At 40.4% G+C, this 18098-nt stretch overlaps 1 protein-coding gene across 1 annotated transcript in view; it reads right to left on the bottom strand.

The window, feature by feature from the left end:
• Positions 1-18098, bottom strand: part of ccdc22 (coiled-coil domain containing 22) — a 29516-nt gene that overhangs the window by 2475 nt on the left and 8943 nt on the right. The window contains 12 exon segments of the mRNA XM_018701518.2: positions 1198-1272; positions 1376-1435; positions 1624-1719; positions 1873-1980; positions 2124-2225; positions 2315-2431; positions 2535-2654; positions 3261-3377; positions 3379-3423; positions 3541-3756; positions 8603-8772; positions 17086-17170. Coding sequence (XP_018557034.1) covers positions 1198-1272; positions 1376-1435; positions 1624-1719; positions 1873-1980; positions 2124-2225; positions 2315-2431; positions 2535-2654; positions 3261-3377; positions 3379-3423; positions 3541-3756; positions 8603-8772; positions 17086-17170 — 1311 coding nt within the window.

Genomic DNA, 18098 nt, shown 5'->3' with positions numbered 1-18098 from the left:
GTAGGGATAGAGTTGAAAGTAATGTATTTACATTATATGCGCAGTTCATATCTTCGCTGTGCTATGTATAGCATGGTTGTGCTATAGGTAACCTGACAGAAGAAAATATGCAACATGAGAGCTGATATCTGGTTCCAATAACAGTGGCTAACAAGGCACTCCCAAGGAAATAGTGCAAGGAAGTTTCAGGAGCAGGACCACACCTCAACCACACCTCTTCCGGCAGTCTCATAAAGACCAACCTAATTATCTTCCTCGCTTTCACTCTTGTATTCTGCACCCCTCCCTCCCACACTATTTTCTGGTTTCCTTTCTCTCTCTCTCTCATAGATCCCCAGGGGGGTTTGCTGTTGCCCAGGCGCTGTGACAGATTCCCTGCAAAGCCTCCCTACACCGCATTTGAATCAAGAAATCAAACCTCAAGAACACATTCACCATTTTGTCAATGAACACTCCAAACACACTCTGTTGATGGTGTGGTCCTTCTTTATAGTATTGTTATATATAGGTAAATATATAGGTATTAAAGCAGCACAAAGTGACCTTCGCTGAGCAACAGTGGCCTCTACAGCCATGAGAAGTCATCAATTCTGTTGGGTTCCAAGTCAGAGCAGTTAAGTGTATTTTGCTGTACAGAAAGAAGGTTTCCAATGCCATGTACAGAAAACATAGCCAAAGGTCAAACACTTGACTGGAGCTCTGACTGCGTAGTCCTACTAACTGAACTAAAACATGGCCAAATGGTGTATATGATCGCATGATCTTCAGGAGCCAAAAGTGTTGCTACTTTAACAAATGTGCCTGTAATCCTAATATTTTCAAAGTTACGTCACAGGATATTGCAGATGAACAGTGGTTTTTAACTCATCTACAGCATTACTCTTGAACTTGCTGGGCCTGGTCCCAACAGACACCCAGTCATACACTTTTTGCAGGAGATCGTATCCACTCACTATGAAGCTATTATTTTAAGGTAAAATAGTTGCATAATGTTGCTTTAAAGAAACATGATATATGTAAACAAAGTAGGCAACAGCTTCCACCTGCTTCCAGTCTTTGTTTTAAGTAAGGCTAACCAAATCCTGCAGCTCTCTTTGTGCTGAATACAGAGATGAAACTGATATTGATCTTCTTATTTAAGATAACGTTATGGAAGTGTATAATGTGATGGAACTACCATAGTGAAATAAATCCTACCTGCTCCTCTAGATCTCGAATCTCTCTCAAAATTGTACCCGTGTCCTCGATGGTTTGGATCAACTGATTACAATTCTAGAGAAGAATGCAAGACGAAAAGATGACATGTAACATGTTCTCTGATAAGAACGGCAGGTAAGATGAACTATTAGGAATCTAGACAAACATAACGACCTACTTCATGTAGAGCAGCCAGGTACTTGTATGCTTTGCGGACAGATTCATCTTTTTTGGCATCCTACACATGACATAATTGAATAAATGAATGAATGCAAATTCTGTTTTCTGAAAACACATACACATTAATACTTAAATGTACTTGTTTACCGAATAATATATACAGCTGACTAATGATGTGATCTTTGGTTTTGCTTTACAACAGAATGTACTGATAAGAGTGATGACAAAAATAAAAAACTCTGCTACCTTGAAGACCAGCTCATCAGTCACAGCGAAGGTTCTGTCCAGCTTTCCTGTCAGGTTGTTGATCTCTTTCTGGAGGTCCTTAGTGTCTGACAGTATCTGCAAAGGAAAGTCAAAACAGCGCTGGTGATGTTACAGCTGATAAACAGCACATAGTTGAAGCACAATCCCACTGCAGTGAGATTACTGAAATGAACGGAATTCCGACTGATTGCTGATGTGACTGGGCTATTATAGTGCCTTTAATCTCACCTTTGTAATTTCCTCCTTCTGTTTCTTGATGTTGCTGACAATCTCTAGAATCCTTTGAGTATATGCTGACCGAGACACATCCTGAGGAAGATTTTCTAACTCTATGACCTACATTGAAAAAGGACAGGCATAACACAGTCAAACACACATTTAGTGGATTCAACAAGAACCTAAGAGTACACTTGAATCAATAAAGATCACCCAAAGGTACTTTGCTTGCTTTCAAAAGAGATGTAAATTAAGTCAATTACCAGCTGTTTGTATATTTCTTCCTTCTTTCTGGCCTCCTCTGTAGACACACGGATTTTGTCATGCAGATACTTGATTTCAGACAGTTTTCTGGACGACTCCAGCTAAAGAAAATGGAGACAAACAGACAGAATCTAAATGCCTTTTTACACGAACAGATTCAGTGATAAATCTGTTTTAAGGCACTACTTACGTCCTGGTTGCTGCAGATTTCTTTGAGTCTGCGGTGCTCGTTGATAAGTGGAGCACGGTGTTTCTCCCATTGAGTGGCCAGGCTTACCACCCGCTTGACACTGGCCTCCACCAAAGCCTGAAGGAAGGAAAACACAGGTTTCCACCAAATTTGAGCCTTCCTTAGCTTGATGACATGTCTCCATTCAGCAGTTATCAGAGATCTCACTTAGCCCTCCTACCTGAAGCTTCAGCATGTTGTTGTCTGGATCTGGCAACAGATTGATTGTTTTCTTCTTAACCTGCATTTTCTCCTCTTTTTCAGAGTTCCCCAGTACTCTTTGCTTCAACTCATCCAACACCTACATATCAAACAATTGAAACAAAAATCAAAATTCATTTGTGTTAATTTTGCTCTTTCTAGACATTGTGACTGGTGTTACAGAAGCCCACATCTACTCCATATTACTCCGAACACATCACTTCTTTCCCTCTAGAGGTAGGTTATACACTTTTAATGGTGCTAATTTGCAAAATGTAATCAAATGTCCAATTAGCAGTTCCTGTTTGCAATGGATGGAGTTATCTCTGTAGTTATAAGGAGCTTTGTTCTCTGATTTCTAAGGAGATTTCTGAACATTTGTTCAATACGGACATTAACAGTAATGATATCTTCTACTGGTCCAAGTAATAACTGTCAGACTTCCTGTTGTTTTTTGAACATTGGTGCATATATGTCCTCATGTCTCTCCTTCCATAACTCCCATTCAACGCTCTCACGCTCTGTGTGAGCGCCTCACAGTTTGACAGGGTCAGTGTTGTAAGCCAATTCAAGAAATTTTAAATATAACATGCACTTCCAAACATACTTGTTCAGAAGAGCGAATGCATTGTATAGGGGAAGAGCCACACAAACTATGTCATCAGAGCATTCAGTTCAGCTGTGTGTATATGTGTCTGTGTTTTACCTGTGTATTAGTGATACTCATGTGCTTCATGTCTGCTGTTAGTTGGTTGACATCACTGCAGAGCTGCTGGAATTGCAGCTTGAATGAAGCAAGCTCCTCCTGCTGGATATCACCCTCCTGACTGATGCCCAGAGGGGATGGAGCTGGTTACTGTTGCAGAGTCCTGGAGGACAGACAGACAGATAGACATTTTAGAAATCTGCTGTTGGAGAGTGTTATGACCCTGAGTCATTATCTGTATTATTACTCATTTGTTTCTGTTTTTGCTGTTCTCCTTTACCTGTGTGAAGGTGAACTTCTTTATATGAGTGAAGTGGGTGCCCTTGGTCAGGATGTGGTCAGAGGGGGCAGAGCCTCTGAAGGCCTGCAGTAGCTCACGCAATTCAGAGGTTGAGCGAGGACCACCGGGGGCACTTTCAGGAGAGGGCAGTGCATTAGAACGCAGCTGTTCCACAATGCGTTTTTGCAGTCGGGTCAGTTTCCTTGACCGGTACTCCTGTTCAACAAACAAACATAGAAGGCTTTGTAATAAACACGTGTATGCAGAGGCTGTGGGAAGATGAGAAAGTTGCACTTAAAAGCTATTCACTTTAATTCCTTTTTTACCAGTGTTATTTGGTATGGCACACAGTGCAGTCACAGAAGTGTAAAGGATTACTTCAGGACACAGCAGGCTCTTCTTTTAGCGTCATGATGCATATTGTTAAATTTTCAGAATTGCGATGCATCATGTCATGGTGCATTATTACACCCCTAGGATAGGACATATGGATGCTTTCAAACCCAACATCTATACTGACAAAGAAAGAACTTCTAGCTCAGTGTTCCAACATCCAAATGGCAAGTGCTATCACAACTAGAGATTAATGAGGTACAAGATATCATTATAATCATCTCCACACTCCCAAGACTGAGTACCAAGCCCTGATAACAAGGCAACTCCCTTAGCACCGGGGCAGCTGACCTAAGAATGAAGATCATGGCTAAGCGGGACACCGGCACCCCTGTGGTTGATTATTAAGGCTAAAGTATCCTCTGAAGGTCTACTAGAAGATGTGAATGCAGCTCTAAATACTATTCTTACCAAGACAATAACAGAGACCAACAAGCTGAAATATACCATAGCAACAGTGATCCTAGAGGTGCTTGGCTATAAGATGAACACCATAAGCCGCAAAGAGCAATATCCCACATAGAGAAGGAGGCTAGAGGCCAAGATCAAGACAACACAGAGACAAGTTAGTCAGCTGTCAGAGGTGAGAGGTGTGATGAAGAAAGGACTACCTCAGAAGAACAACAAACTGTCCATTCCTGAGGCACTGGAGACTGCCAAACAAAGACTCACAGGGTAATGACACAAGAGAAAAGGAAGCAAGGAGAATAAACAGGATGTTCACCACTGACCCATCCAAAGTGCACACTCAGTGGCTGGACAATAGCACAAAATCAGATCCACCTAGGGCTGAGACTGAACAGTACTGGAAAAACATATGGGAGGAGGCATCACATAGCACCAGTGCTCAGTCGCTAGTGGATCTAAGAGCAGACCACAATAATCTTCCAGGAACAGGATCCAGTAACAATCACAATAGCAAACATTCAAGAGAGCGTTTCAGGCATGAAGAGCTAGACAGCACCAGGCCCTGACATGATCCACACATACTGGCTAAAGGAACTTACTGCACTTCAGAAATGCCTAGCAGCACAAATGAACCAGCCACTGATGGAATGGCTAACCCAGGGATGGGCAGTGCTGATCATGAAGGACCCTCAGAAGGGCGCAGTACCATATCGGCCATATTGATGGGTCAAACAAAACTGAAGCGTCTGTGCATGTATCAAGCACAAAGAGCGAAACCCTGTATTGGTGCATGTATCACTCTAAGAAAAATCACATGACAGATACAGCTGCTGTGCCGTATGGTGGTGAGGCACCAAATTGTGTTTATCAGGAAGCGCATCTTTTGACTTATTTGGATTTAACATACTGTATTAATCATAGTTACATTATTTTGGTTATATTCAAATTAATTGGAATATATACACTTCTCTTTCATTCAGTTAGCACTTTATTGTCTTTATTGACTTCTCATTTTTCCTGTGTTAACATAGAACAAAAATAAAAAAATACTAGTCATTCTTTGTTTTCCGATTTAATTGTTCCAAAATGAAAATGGCGGAAAATGGCTATATTTTTTTTTGTTTCCTGTTCCTTATTTTAAGACGGAAATAAAGCAAAGCAGCTAATAAAGCTGGTGAGTGAGGCGAGACAGGAGTCCCTGACTATGCCACACGTTGTCCCACTCCTGAGCAGCGCTCAGCTCAGCAGTATACTGCTCCAGTATGCTCTGTTCTATATGAGCTCTATATATGCTCTATATGAAAAGTGCCTTGAGATAACTTCTGTTGTGATTCGGTGCTATGTAAATAAAACGGAATTGAACTGAATTGAAATCTGGAAGCCTATCTGCCAGGCCAACTATATCCATGCATTGAAAGGGGACATGCAATCTGCCCCTGCACTAGGTAACCATGACTACTCTAAACCATTTTATTAGTATGTTGCAGAAAGATTGGGCTATGCTAGTGCTGTGTTAATGCAAGATATGCTTACAGGTAAGCATCCATAAACATATTACAGCACCAAGTTGGACAACACTGAATAAGGCCTGCCACCTTGCTGCCAAGGATTGGCAGCAGCAGTCAAAAAGCCTCCACACTGACAATGGGGCACCCAGTAACCATGTAAGCAGCTCTTCAATTACTTGCTTTGCTTACAAGTCCTAGATTTGCCAGGAAAACAAGGTGGTATTACCTGTGGATAGAGAGCCTCATGACTGGGAGAAAGACAAGTTCATGTGTGTAAACAATGATTTGCACAATGAACCAATTCCTGCTGATCCCACTTTGTTGACGGATCATGCTTCCGCGGGAGACAGAAAACCATGCTGGTTATAGTGTCACGCAGTTAAACAGTGACGGCTCAACTTTTATAACACTGCAAGCCATAAAGGTTATTCAGCCTTGCTCTGTTCAGCTTGCAGAGCTAAAAACAGCTACATGCAAATTAGCAGCCAGAAAAAGGCGAAATGTCTCGCTCATGTGTATGCAGTGTGCCACATACTTGCTAACATTTGTACAACCCTACCACTTTTCACAGGGCAGATGGAACACCAGTTATTCATGGAGAGGCAATCTCTCAGTTATTGTGGGCAATGTGTCTTCCAACAGCAATAGCAATAATAAAATGTCCTGCACACCAAAAGACTGATAAACTTATAGCTAAAGGTAACAGCCTAGCAGATGAGGCAGCTGTGGATAGCTATACGGCATCACTACTTACAGCCCAAGGTGCCAAACCCCTAGTTAATCTGGCCTCATTGATTTCTGCACAAAATAATGCAGATGAACATGAAAAATGTCTATGGGTAAAAAGGCAAGGCAAGGCACCACCAAGGATGTCCCAAGATGGGAGTTCTGCAGGGAAATGCTTAAGCTGCACCATGCCCTGACTGACAAAATACATATGCATAGGAGGCGGAAAAAACTGGATCTACGTGAAGACCATTGTGATCAAATGACTAGAGGAGAAAGAAAAACAGCACCAACAAATGGAGGAGCTGGAGAATTGCAATAAGGAACTGAAACGTCAAGTGGAGATGCTGGCTCTTCTGCATGATGCCAATGCTCAGCTAGAGGACTGTGTTTGACACCAGGAGGTTAACCAAGTCCTAATGGCTCATGTGTGGATTTTACCACAAGACTACAAGAAACTGCTGCAGGCAAGAGAAGGCAAAAAATAACAGCAGGATGGACATTGTCTTATGCCTGATTTGTTATGCTTATCACCATATTACACCCTTGCCATGTTGGTGTGGCAAATTTCAATGTGTCATCATGAAACAGAAAGTTGATGTAATTCATATATACACTGTCCAATCTTCCCCAAACTTAAGATGTTTGGTAAGAGTTTTAGCTTGAGCACATGTACATGCCAATGTTTAGTCTTAGTCATAGCACTACCTACAGTACTTGCAACAGGAAATGACATTTATCATACTTTGATGTACTCCTTTGTATGTTGACAAAGATCTATTTCACATGAGGTCAGAAATGACATTTTCAATCAAAACTGGGCAAGAGTGTACTTGTAAAGTCTGAAGGCATAAGGAAAGAGGCTTAAACCCCTTTTATGGCCTATCTATGCAAGTAGATGCCTTCATGTGAGGCAATAAGAAACCCTTGGACACAGCAAGTGATTTTTAACTAATTTGTTCTGCATCCAACAGCCATGCAATTCCAGAGCTATGTCGTAAGACCTGCAATGACCCCGTGGTTGCCACTCCCCCAACAGGCACAGAGTGCAAGGGCCCATTTGAACAAAGTGATACAGGAGAGCAGGGTTCAGGCTGTAAATTTAAGTGAGGACCCAGGTGCATGTCCACTCCCCCACTGGGAACTCTTCGGCCTGATCACAGATGCCAGGCATGATGTTGCTACACACACTTATGGCAATTTTTTCTGTCATCAGTCTACACTCATTATCCCATAATTAAATTGAAAGTGAAACACAATTTGAGGTCAAAGGAACTGTCTGCAGTGTCACGGCTCTTCCTGTGACCTCAAGCCTCCACAGGATTTCTTGTGTTTTCTTCCCTAGTGTCTCCATCTATGTGGATATGTGTGGAGGCTCCTGGTTCACCAGCTAACCTGTGTTCCATTATCTGCACACCTGTTCCTCATCAAGTTTTGCCTTAACACAATCCTGTCTCTGATCTCTGTAGGCAATTCCTTCGACCTTGTGGCTTGATTTTTGTTGATATGCATTGTCAGCTGTGAGACATCATATAGACAGGTGTGTGCCTCTCCAAATCATGTCCAGTTCAATCAAGGCGTATAAACAGTGTCATAAGGGGGAATACTTAACAGTATTTCTATGTGATATTTTTTCCCTTTTTAATAAATTAGCAAAAATTTCGAAAATTCTGTATTTGTGTTGTCCTTATGGGGTATTGAGTGTAGACTGATGAAGAAAGGGGTCCAGGGAAGTGAAGGGGTCTGTATACTTTATGAATGCACTGTATGTATGTGAAGTTAAAATATATGTATGTGACAGGAGGATGAATGTATGTGAATAGAGAATGTGAGAAAGGAGAATGCACATGTGAGAAGGAAACTATTCTTTTCAAGATTCTTTAAGTGATTTGCCTCCTCCCTACCTATCTCTGACACATGCCTCTCATTTAGATATATGTTTAAAGGATTAAAAACACAATAGTAATGGACAAATAATCTAAAACGGTCTGAATTTAAATATGACTGTAGTGAGTGTAATAACTTGCCTGTGGAGTGAGGCGAGACAGGAGTCCCTGACTATTCCACTCGTTGTCCCACTCCTGAGCAGCGCTCAGCTCAGCGGTATGCTGCTCCAGTATGGATGCCACCACAGATGCATGATGGAAAGTCTGCGCGGTCACAGGAAGAAGGACGTCCTGCTGGTAGTCCTTTACTTCTGAAATCATAGCACACATGCACACACGCACATGCAGGCACGTGCACACAGACAGACAGACAGACAGACACACAGACACACAGACACAGACACACACACACTTTCAATTCCTTCTCCTTCCTCGGTAACACATTGGTGATGCAATCACCTTATATGTCAGAGCTTTGCTCTCTCCTTACATAATATCCCCAAAACCATTGTGTACAGATGACCATTATTACAGTTATAGATTCTAGTTCGTTACACATTTTGCACCAATATGGATTCTCAGGGGGGATAATAAATGGTAAATGGACTGTACTTATATAGCGCTTTTCTAGACGGATCGACCATTCAAAGTGCTTCATATTACATTACACATTCACCCATTCACACAGAACTTATTCTATACATGAGTACTCTCTAACTGATTCTTTCACTAATGCACACGCATGGGGGCGATTTGGGGTTTAGTATCTTGCCCAAGGATACTTCGGCATGCAGACTGGAGGAGCTGGGAACCGAACCACCGACCTTCTGGTTGGTGGGCGACCGCTCTAACTCCTGAGCCACAGCCACTATAATAATAAGCAATAATTATCTATAGTCAGGTCCATTAAGTATATTTACCGTAATTTCCGGACTATAAGCCGCTACTTTTTTAACACGCTTTGAACCTTGTGGCTTAAACAATGATGCGGCTAATTTATAGATTTTTATGGGCTAGTGAGCTTCATGCTGCCAAAACATTTAGCCTCGTCACATCAGACCAATGAAATTACCAAACAGGTCACAGTGGACCAATGAAACTGTTAGAATTAGATCAAACACACTCACACTAAATTCTTCAGATCAGTCATTTTGTGCTTAATGCACACACCCTCATCATGGAAAACACACGAAGAAATGCATATGATGCAGCTTTTAAGTTAAAGCCAATCGATCTGGCTGTTGAAAAAGGAAATGGAGCTGCTGCACATAAGCTTGGCATCAATGAATTGATGGAGAGATGTTGGAGACGGCAGCGTGAATGTGTAAATATCTCATGTTACAACGTAGACACCTGCGGCTTATAGACAAGTGGGGCCTATACAGCTCTGGAAAAAATTAAGAGACCACTTCAAATTTTTCTGAAATCAGCATCTCTACATGTTTGACAGCCATTCCATTCTAGTATCTGTTGAATTCCAACACAAGCACACCTCATTCTACTTCATGAGGTATTGATTAGGTAAACACCTGAACCAAATCTTGTTTAACAAGGAAAAGTATAAAAACCACTGCTGTGGTCATCACTATTCTCTTGTAATAGGACCAGTTGGATGGCAAAAACAGTGCTAGTAGTACCTCAAAAGTAATTGGTTTTAAAAAAATAACTACTGACCATGCCAAAAGAGTTGAAAAGAAAAGTTTTGAGTGAGGAAAAGAAGGGTTCAATTCTGGCTTTACTGGCAGAGGGATACAGTCAGGTTGCTTCCATCCTTAAAATTTCTAAGACGGCAGTTCATAAGAACAAGGTCAAGCAGCAGACATTGGGGACAACAAAGCTATAGGCTGGCAGAGGGCGAAAACGACTCTCCACTGACCGGGATGACCGTCAACTCATTTGAATGTCACTCAGCAACCGTAGGATGACATCAAGTGACCTACAAAAAGAATGGCAAATGGCAACTGGGGTGAAGTGCACAGTGAGAACAGTTCGAAACAGGCTCCTAGGGGCAGGGCTCAAGTCGTGTAAAGCTAGAAAAAAGCCCTTCATCAATGAGAAGCAAAGAAGAGCCGAGCTGAGGTTTGCAAAAGACCATAAGGATTGGACCATAGAGGACTGGAGTAAGGTCATCTTCTCTGATGAGCCCAATTTTCAGCTTTGCCCAACACCTGGTTGTCTAATGGTTAGACAGAGACCTGGAGAGGCTTCCTTCTGCTCTGACAATATTCCCCAACTCTGACGGCTGGTTTTTCCAGCAGGACAATGCTCCATGCCACACAGCTAAGTCAGTCAAGGTGTGGATGAAGGACCACCAGATCAAGACCCTGTCATGGCCAGCCCAATCTCCAGACCTGAACCCCATTGAAAACCTCTGGAATGTGATCAAGAGGAAGATGAATGGTCACAAGCCATCAAATAAAGCTGAGCTGTTTGAATTTATGCGCCAAGAGTGGCATAAGGTCACCCAACAGCAATGTGAAAGACTGGTGGAGAGCATGCCAAGACGCATGAAAACTGTGATTAAAAATCAGGGTTATTCCACCAAATATTGATTTCTGAACTCTTCCTAAGTTAAAACATTAGTATTGTGATGTTTAAAAAATAAACATGAATTTGTTTTCTTTGCGTTATTTGAGGTCTGAAAACACTGCATCTTTTTTGTTATTTTGACCATTTGTCATTTTCTGCAAATAAATGCTATAAATGACAATATTTTTATTTGGAATTTGGGAGAAATGTTGTCAGTAGTTTAAAGAATGAAATAAAAATGTTTATTTTACTCAAACACATATCTATAAATAGAAAAACTGATAATTTTGCAGTGGTCTCTTAATTTTTTCCAGAGCTGTATATGTACAAATTATTTTTTCTTTTTAAATTTAGTGGGTGTGGCTTATATTCAGGTGCACTCAATAGTCCAGAAATTACGGTATCTTATTTCATTCTTATTTTATTCTATTTATATTTTGTATATTTAAGACTAAGACTTTACTGTGCATAAGAAGTTTACTGTGCATTTTTTATCTTAAGAGTCTACTGTTTATTGTTTATTCTTTTATCCTATTCTCTATACCTGTTTGCAAGCAGTTGTTGTTGTCATTTGCAAACTGTCCTGTGTGCTGTTTCTGTCTGTATAAGCTGCTGGAAACTTAATTTCACTGAGGGAGTCATCCCAAAGGGAACAATAAAGTCTAGTCTAAGTCTAAGTATTTGGACAGCATAGTGTTGTTAAGTATCGTCTGTCTGTTATTTCGGATCTACAGTCATTTTTAGAAAATAAAATAAATAAATAAATAAATAATTAGACAATTAACAGTTTTGTGGCCTGGTGTGGCTTGTTCCATCATTATTTCATGACAAATTAAGCAGATAAAAAAATGAATTGAATTTGCATTTAATAGAATTCTCTATTGGTACATTCTTAAAATACAGGGATGTACTGAGAATCTCAGCAACACCAAAAACTGTTCAAACCCAAGGAAGACAACTAAACTGAATGAAAACAGAATTATTTCCTTGTTGAAGGAATACCTCTTCACAGCATCCAGCCTGTCAAGCCAAGTAAAGTCAATTTTATTCATATGGGACCAAATCATAACAGAGGTTATCTCAGGGCACTTTTCATACAGTGCAATGCAATTTTGCTATTCTGCTATTGCTATTCAGTTTTAAGAGATTTTTGAGACTTTTGGCTTTCATCTTTCTTCTGCATTTCAACTGTGTTATCAGACATTGTTTCAGCAATCCATTTAGGCTACAGCATTCACACTGCATTTTCTGCAGGAAATGCATTTTGTAGTCATCTCTACTTGTTTGTCCCAGCCTCTGAAATATTGGAGTAAAGAAATACATATTTTATGTGGGCTCATTACTATAGGTCAGTGACGCAAGCTATATTCTTTACAAACTGTTATGCTGTGTTATGTGTTATGGCCTCCTCCTTGTGTTCCCTCCTCTTGGGCTGTGTGTGTGTGTGTGCGTGTGCGTGTGCGTGTGCTTTGTTGCAGGGGTATGACACTGTGCTGGTTGCTGGTCTCACCTGTTCTCCATCAGCTTATTAAATCAGAACATCTACCCTGGCTCCCAGTCACAAGCTGCCAGATCATCCCCATTTACCACGTGCCCTGCCAGTTCCAGCACAGCTATCCGCCTCTGGAACTCCTGCCCCCAGCTCCTGCCGCCAGTCTCCCCAGCCTCCCTTTGGGCTACCTGAGCTTCCGTGGCTCCTTGCCCCAGCACTAGCCCTACACTCCCTGACTCACCGCCCTCACTTCTCCTTGCCCACCTGGTCTGATTCCTACCCCCTTCCTTTTCTGAAAGGCTGCTCAATGATCAGTAAAGACCACCCTGTCTTGAGTCTGCTTTTGGGGTTTAGTCCAGAGTTTTAGCATGATCATGACACAGAGCCTCATTCTAGAAAAAAGCATTAACTCTGGTGCTGTATTCAGTGGAGTGGTTAGATTTTACATTCCATATTTAAAAAGGAACGAAATACTCAAAAGACTATTCAAATAACTGAAAAGACATTTCTTTGGATTAAAAACATCATTCTTTAACCATTTCTATGGTACAACAGGACTGAAATGGTACATGCTTGGTGCTTTCTTTATAAGTGTAATTCACTGATTGGTGGCTAGGAAGTGCTCACATTGATATTATGATATCAAATTCCACCACAGTATTTTCATCTCTGGCCAAACTCCCACCTGTGGCCAGGGCTGTTCATCAGGCTGCTCAGCCTCAGCACCTGGCTGTATTCTGTCTGACTCCCAGAACATTGGCTTTATAGACAATCTGATTTTTTTGGGACAGGACACATCTTTTCAGAGCAGACGGACTCCACTTAAACATATCAGGCAGCACACTACCACATCCACCAATGACTGCAATGGTCTACACCACCAGCCTCCCATAACACAAGACAAACTGTTCACTGCCCTAAAACTCATCCCAAATAACAAAGCACCAGGGCCTGATGGCTTCCCTGCTAAGTTCTACAAACACTTCTGATCCATTCTAGCACCACTCTACTTCCAGATGATAAGTCAATCAGAACAAAAAACAAAACTCCAACATGAATACAGCTACAGTATCAGTCCACCTCAAACACAATAAAGACCCAACATTACTGTCAAGCTACTAGCCCATCTCTCTAATTAATGTAAACATTAACATCATCACCAAAGCATTAACCCATAGATAAAAAAACTATTCACTTTCATTAACTGGATCAAAATTCTTTGCACATCACCTTCACCCACCATCATCACCAATGAAGTAATATCATGTAGTTTCACACTACACCAGGGGACCAGACAAGGATGTCTACTCTCTCTCTCACTGTTCACCATTTTCATTGAACCGCAACAGCCATTTCTCAGAAACACAGAAATTAAAGGAATTCAAATATTAAGTATACACCCCAAAATCAGCCTTTACGCTGATGATTTATTACTGATTTTTACTAGGGATGGGCATTTTAATCACTTTTTGAAGTCAATTAATCAAGCCAATTTAAGTCGCTTAGTTGTGATGTCCACTCAAACCAAAATAATATGCTGTCATATTGAGTCATGTTTTTTGTGCTGTAGTGTACAGATGCACTAACTTTACCTCCTAAGCTCCACTCATCAACAATGCACCTCAGAACAATTCCCAGCAGTGTGCCCCATCTGTGCTGCGAGTCTAAAGCACAGAACCTGAAATATTCCAGTCACTGTCCATGTAATGGTGACAGCGACCAAAAAACTCTGAGACCCGTCCATGTATCAGTTGTTACTGCTACTTTTTGGCTTCCATCAGATTCTTTTTCAGAGCTGTAGCTGCATATCATCTGAAATCATTTAAGTCACCAAAGCTATTTGTTATTTATTGTTCCTGTCATTAGCTGTCACATGAGCATTCAAGTTCTATAAACCCATAAGCCCAGATGTAGGCCAGATAGCCAGACATAAAACATTTTCACCCGACTACTTTCTGAATGTTTCAAGTTACGTCACTGTCACTTTATATATTGTTATAACTCTAATCTTAAACCAGTTAAGGATTTTTGTCATCACACATCTGGTTATCAGAGAAACAAGCCGCAACAGCTGCTTGTCCTGTGTCCGCGTCTGGAACTGCAGTGATTATTATTATCGTATTGTAATCCCTCTGATTATTATTATTAGGGCCCGAGCGGCTGAGGTTGCGAGGACCCTATTGGAATTGCTCCGATTATTAGGGCCCGACCTCGAAGCACGCAAAGGCCCTATTGTAATTGTTAAGATTATTAGGGCCTGTTCACTGAAGAATTTGGTGCAAAGACCCTATTGTTTTTCAAATGATTATTATTACTATTGTAATCGTTCAGATTATTAATATTAGGGCCCAAGCACTGAAGGTGCAAGGAACCTATTGCTTTTGTAGAGATTATTATTATGATTATTATTTTGATTATTATTATTCTGTGCACAAAATCGCATATTTCAAGGGCTTTAGGACACTTGAAAGCTCAACAAAATTGACACATACCTGCTTAGAAAGTGCTGAAAATTGGCACACACATCAGACTCATTTTATTTAATTTGGGTATTGGGAATGAGTGTGGCAAAATTGCTTGGTAGCGCCACCTACAAAAGTTCAATGGAACAGCCCCTGAAGCACGTTTTACCTACAAATATAAAAATTGGCACAGTTATGTAGCATAGCAAGACTTACAAAACAGTCTCTTGGAGCCATCCTCTAAACCCAACAGGAAGTCAGTTATTTTGACTTGAAAATGAATTTTCTGTAATTGGTAATTTTCAGGGCTTGTATTTAAACCTATAACTCATGGATGCTTTATCAGATCAGCTTCAAATTTGGATCAGTTACAACACTGAGACATAGATGATGCTAAATGTTCCAAAATCTTGAGTTTTCGTTGAAAGGCGTGGCTGTGGCGGCCCCTCAAATTGCGATGTCTTGCCATGAAACAGGAAGTTGCATTCAACTTTGGTAGTGCCAACGTTGCACACATATGTAACATCCCAAGACTTTTAAAAAAGTCTCTTGGAGCCATGTCCAAACAGGAAATCCACTATGTTGATTGTAAGCCAAAAAAATTATGTATTTTTGGCCATTTCCACTTGATTGCACTTGATAGAATTCCCCCTAGACGCTTTATCCGACTGACTTTAAAAGTTGGAAATAAGTTATTAAGATTTAGACGAGGTTAAATTGCAGAGCTTTTGAGTGTTGAAGGGCGTGCTTGTCCTGGCCCCTTCAATGACTCAACATTGAAAACAGACAGTTGCATTTAACTTGCTGTAATTCAGCCATACTTGGTCCAAACTGCTTCAAACTTCACAGTTTGGTTAATGGTCTCTACCTGCACACATCCATATGTCAATATTCATAAAATTGTTGTAGCATCACCTACTGAGAACAGGAAATTACATATTTTGTAGTTTGACGTGCTGTTACCAGTAGGTTGACCTGATCCACTTCAAATGTTGCCTTAAGGCCTTCATGATGACTTAATGAGAAAATTGTAGCTTTTAGTTGCAGGGCATGCCCGTGAAGGCATGGTTAATTTCAATCCTGCAGTCGGAGACCATTTGAAGTAGTTTGCTGCTTGATTTTTGTTCTTTATTGCTGTTATTTTTGGTTTTTGGTAAACTGTAATGATCCATTAGAAATGAAGACTGTAGTTTCTGTTTCTGTACATTTGACCAATCTAGATGTTCACTTGTGATCCAGCAGAGAAAGCTCTTTTAGCTTGACTTATTGACTTCTCAGTGAACAAAAGTAAGGGTGATGCAGTGTTGTTTTGATATGGAAGTCCTGTATGTGCCAGGAACATGTGCACACTAAGTGTGTGTGCCTTTCATCAATTAATTAATAATAAGAAATTTGCATTACGGTCTGATTACATGTATGGTCCTGTGTTTCTTGTAAATATATTTAGAATTTGTGTCAAGCTGTTGGAACTCCCTCTTGTGGTGTGTGTGTGGGGTGAGTGAAGGAGGGGGGTCTTTTTCTGTCTTGCCAATATATTGCTTCTGTTCATTTCTCTCCTTGCACTGAACGGTTTATTCTCTCCCCCTTTCTATCACAGATTGTGCTGGGCAGTAACTGTTCTTCCTCCGTTACCTCATCACCCTTTCCATTTCTTTTTCTCTCACTCTCGTCATCTTTACCAATATGTCATCTCCTTAACCAAAGCTGTTAGGTTAACTGATGACTCTAAATTGCCCGCATTTGTAAATGTGAGTGTGAATGGTTGTTTGTCTTTACGTGTTAGCCCTGTGATGGACTGGCAATCTGTCCAGGGTATACCCTGCCTCTTGCCCAATGTCAGCTGGGATAGACTCCAGCCCCCCCACGACCGTTAACGGATAAGTGACATAGATAATGAATTAATAATTTAGTTTTCTTACTTATCAGACAAAAATATATTGACCACCAAAATATCATGAATTCTTAGTGACTTATGAATTCATATTTACCAATTGTATTACAATTTTTATGAAAGTTGCTGCAATTTTGAAATTCTGGGCTAGTATAATAACAATAAAACACTGAGAGACAGTGGTGAAACATGAAACTCTCCAGATCAAATGAACACAGCATGTATGCTGTATGTGTAGTATGAGGCCTACCTTTCAGTTGCTTCTTTCCTGGCCCTTTAGTGCAGTGTGGTAAACGGAGGGGCTGAACATGGAAGCTGTGCAATGCTCCTGGACTCTAAACAGAAAAATGTAACTCATCAGGAATAATCTGATGTTCTCTGGGCAGGTTATAATTAATGATACAAAAATTAAGACCATGCAACCAATCAGTTAATTGTTACAATTAATTAATTGTCACAAATAAAATCCAACTCCAACTTAAGTCCTTTCCTATGGACAGAGGTAATCCAGCATTTATTATTAATCTACTGTATGTACTGGAGTTTCCTTACATAATACAGCTGCATATGCACTGGGAATACAGTCAACCTGCACAAGTAAAATGCCTTGTGGATACAGTATCTTTGACAACTGACAACTTTGCATTAAGATAAGAGTTGTATCACAACTTTACTTGGTTACATTTGTCCTCTAGAGTTGCAAAATAGTATAATACACTTGAGTAGAATTTACTTGAGTATAAGTGGCATTCCCACAGTGTAAAAATATAAGTATCAAAAGTAAAAGTACTCACTATGCAGAGGGCGCCCTGTTAGATTTTTAATTTTATTGAGTTGGTACTAATGACGTGTGTAACTTGTAGCTACACTGTACATGTCAAATAAATGCAGTGGAGTAAAAAGCACAATATTTTCCTCAGAAATGTAGTGAAATCAAAGTATAAAGTTGGATAACATTGGTATACTAAGTAAAATACAGCCACTTAAATGCACTTAGTTACACTGACTATAACCTGATCTAGACAATTCAGCGATACAATAGATTTTGTCTGGTTTTTCAAAATTTCAAAAACATTTCTGATAAACACATTTTTCTCAGTTTGATATAGCAGATGACTGTTAATACTATGATACCATAAGCCTCAGCAGCAGTTGCTATGCTTTTTTTTTTTTGTTCATTTTTTGCACTGACGATTCACTTCAAAAATTGAAATATACCACTGAAACAGATGCAAATTGACTTTATCTATATCTCTGCAGGCC

This window comes from Lates calcarifer, linkage group LG6 (genome assembly GCF_001640805.2).
Source record: "Lates calcarifer isolate ASB-BC8 linkage group LG6, TLL_Latcal_v3, whole genome shotgun sequence".
Classification (NCBI taxonomy): domain Eukaryota; kingdom Metazoa; phylum Chordata; class Actinopteri; family Centropomidae; genus Lates; species Lates calcarifer.
This window is presented reverse-complemented; position numbering and strand designations above follow the sequence as displayed.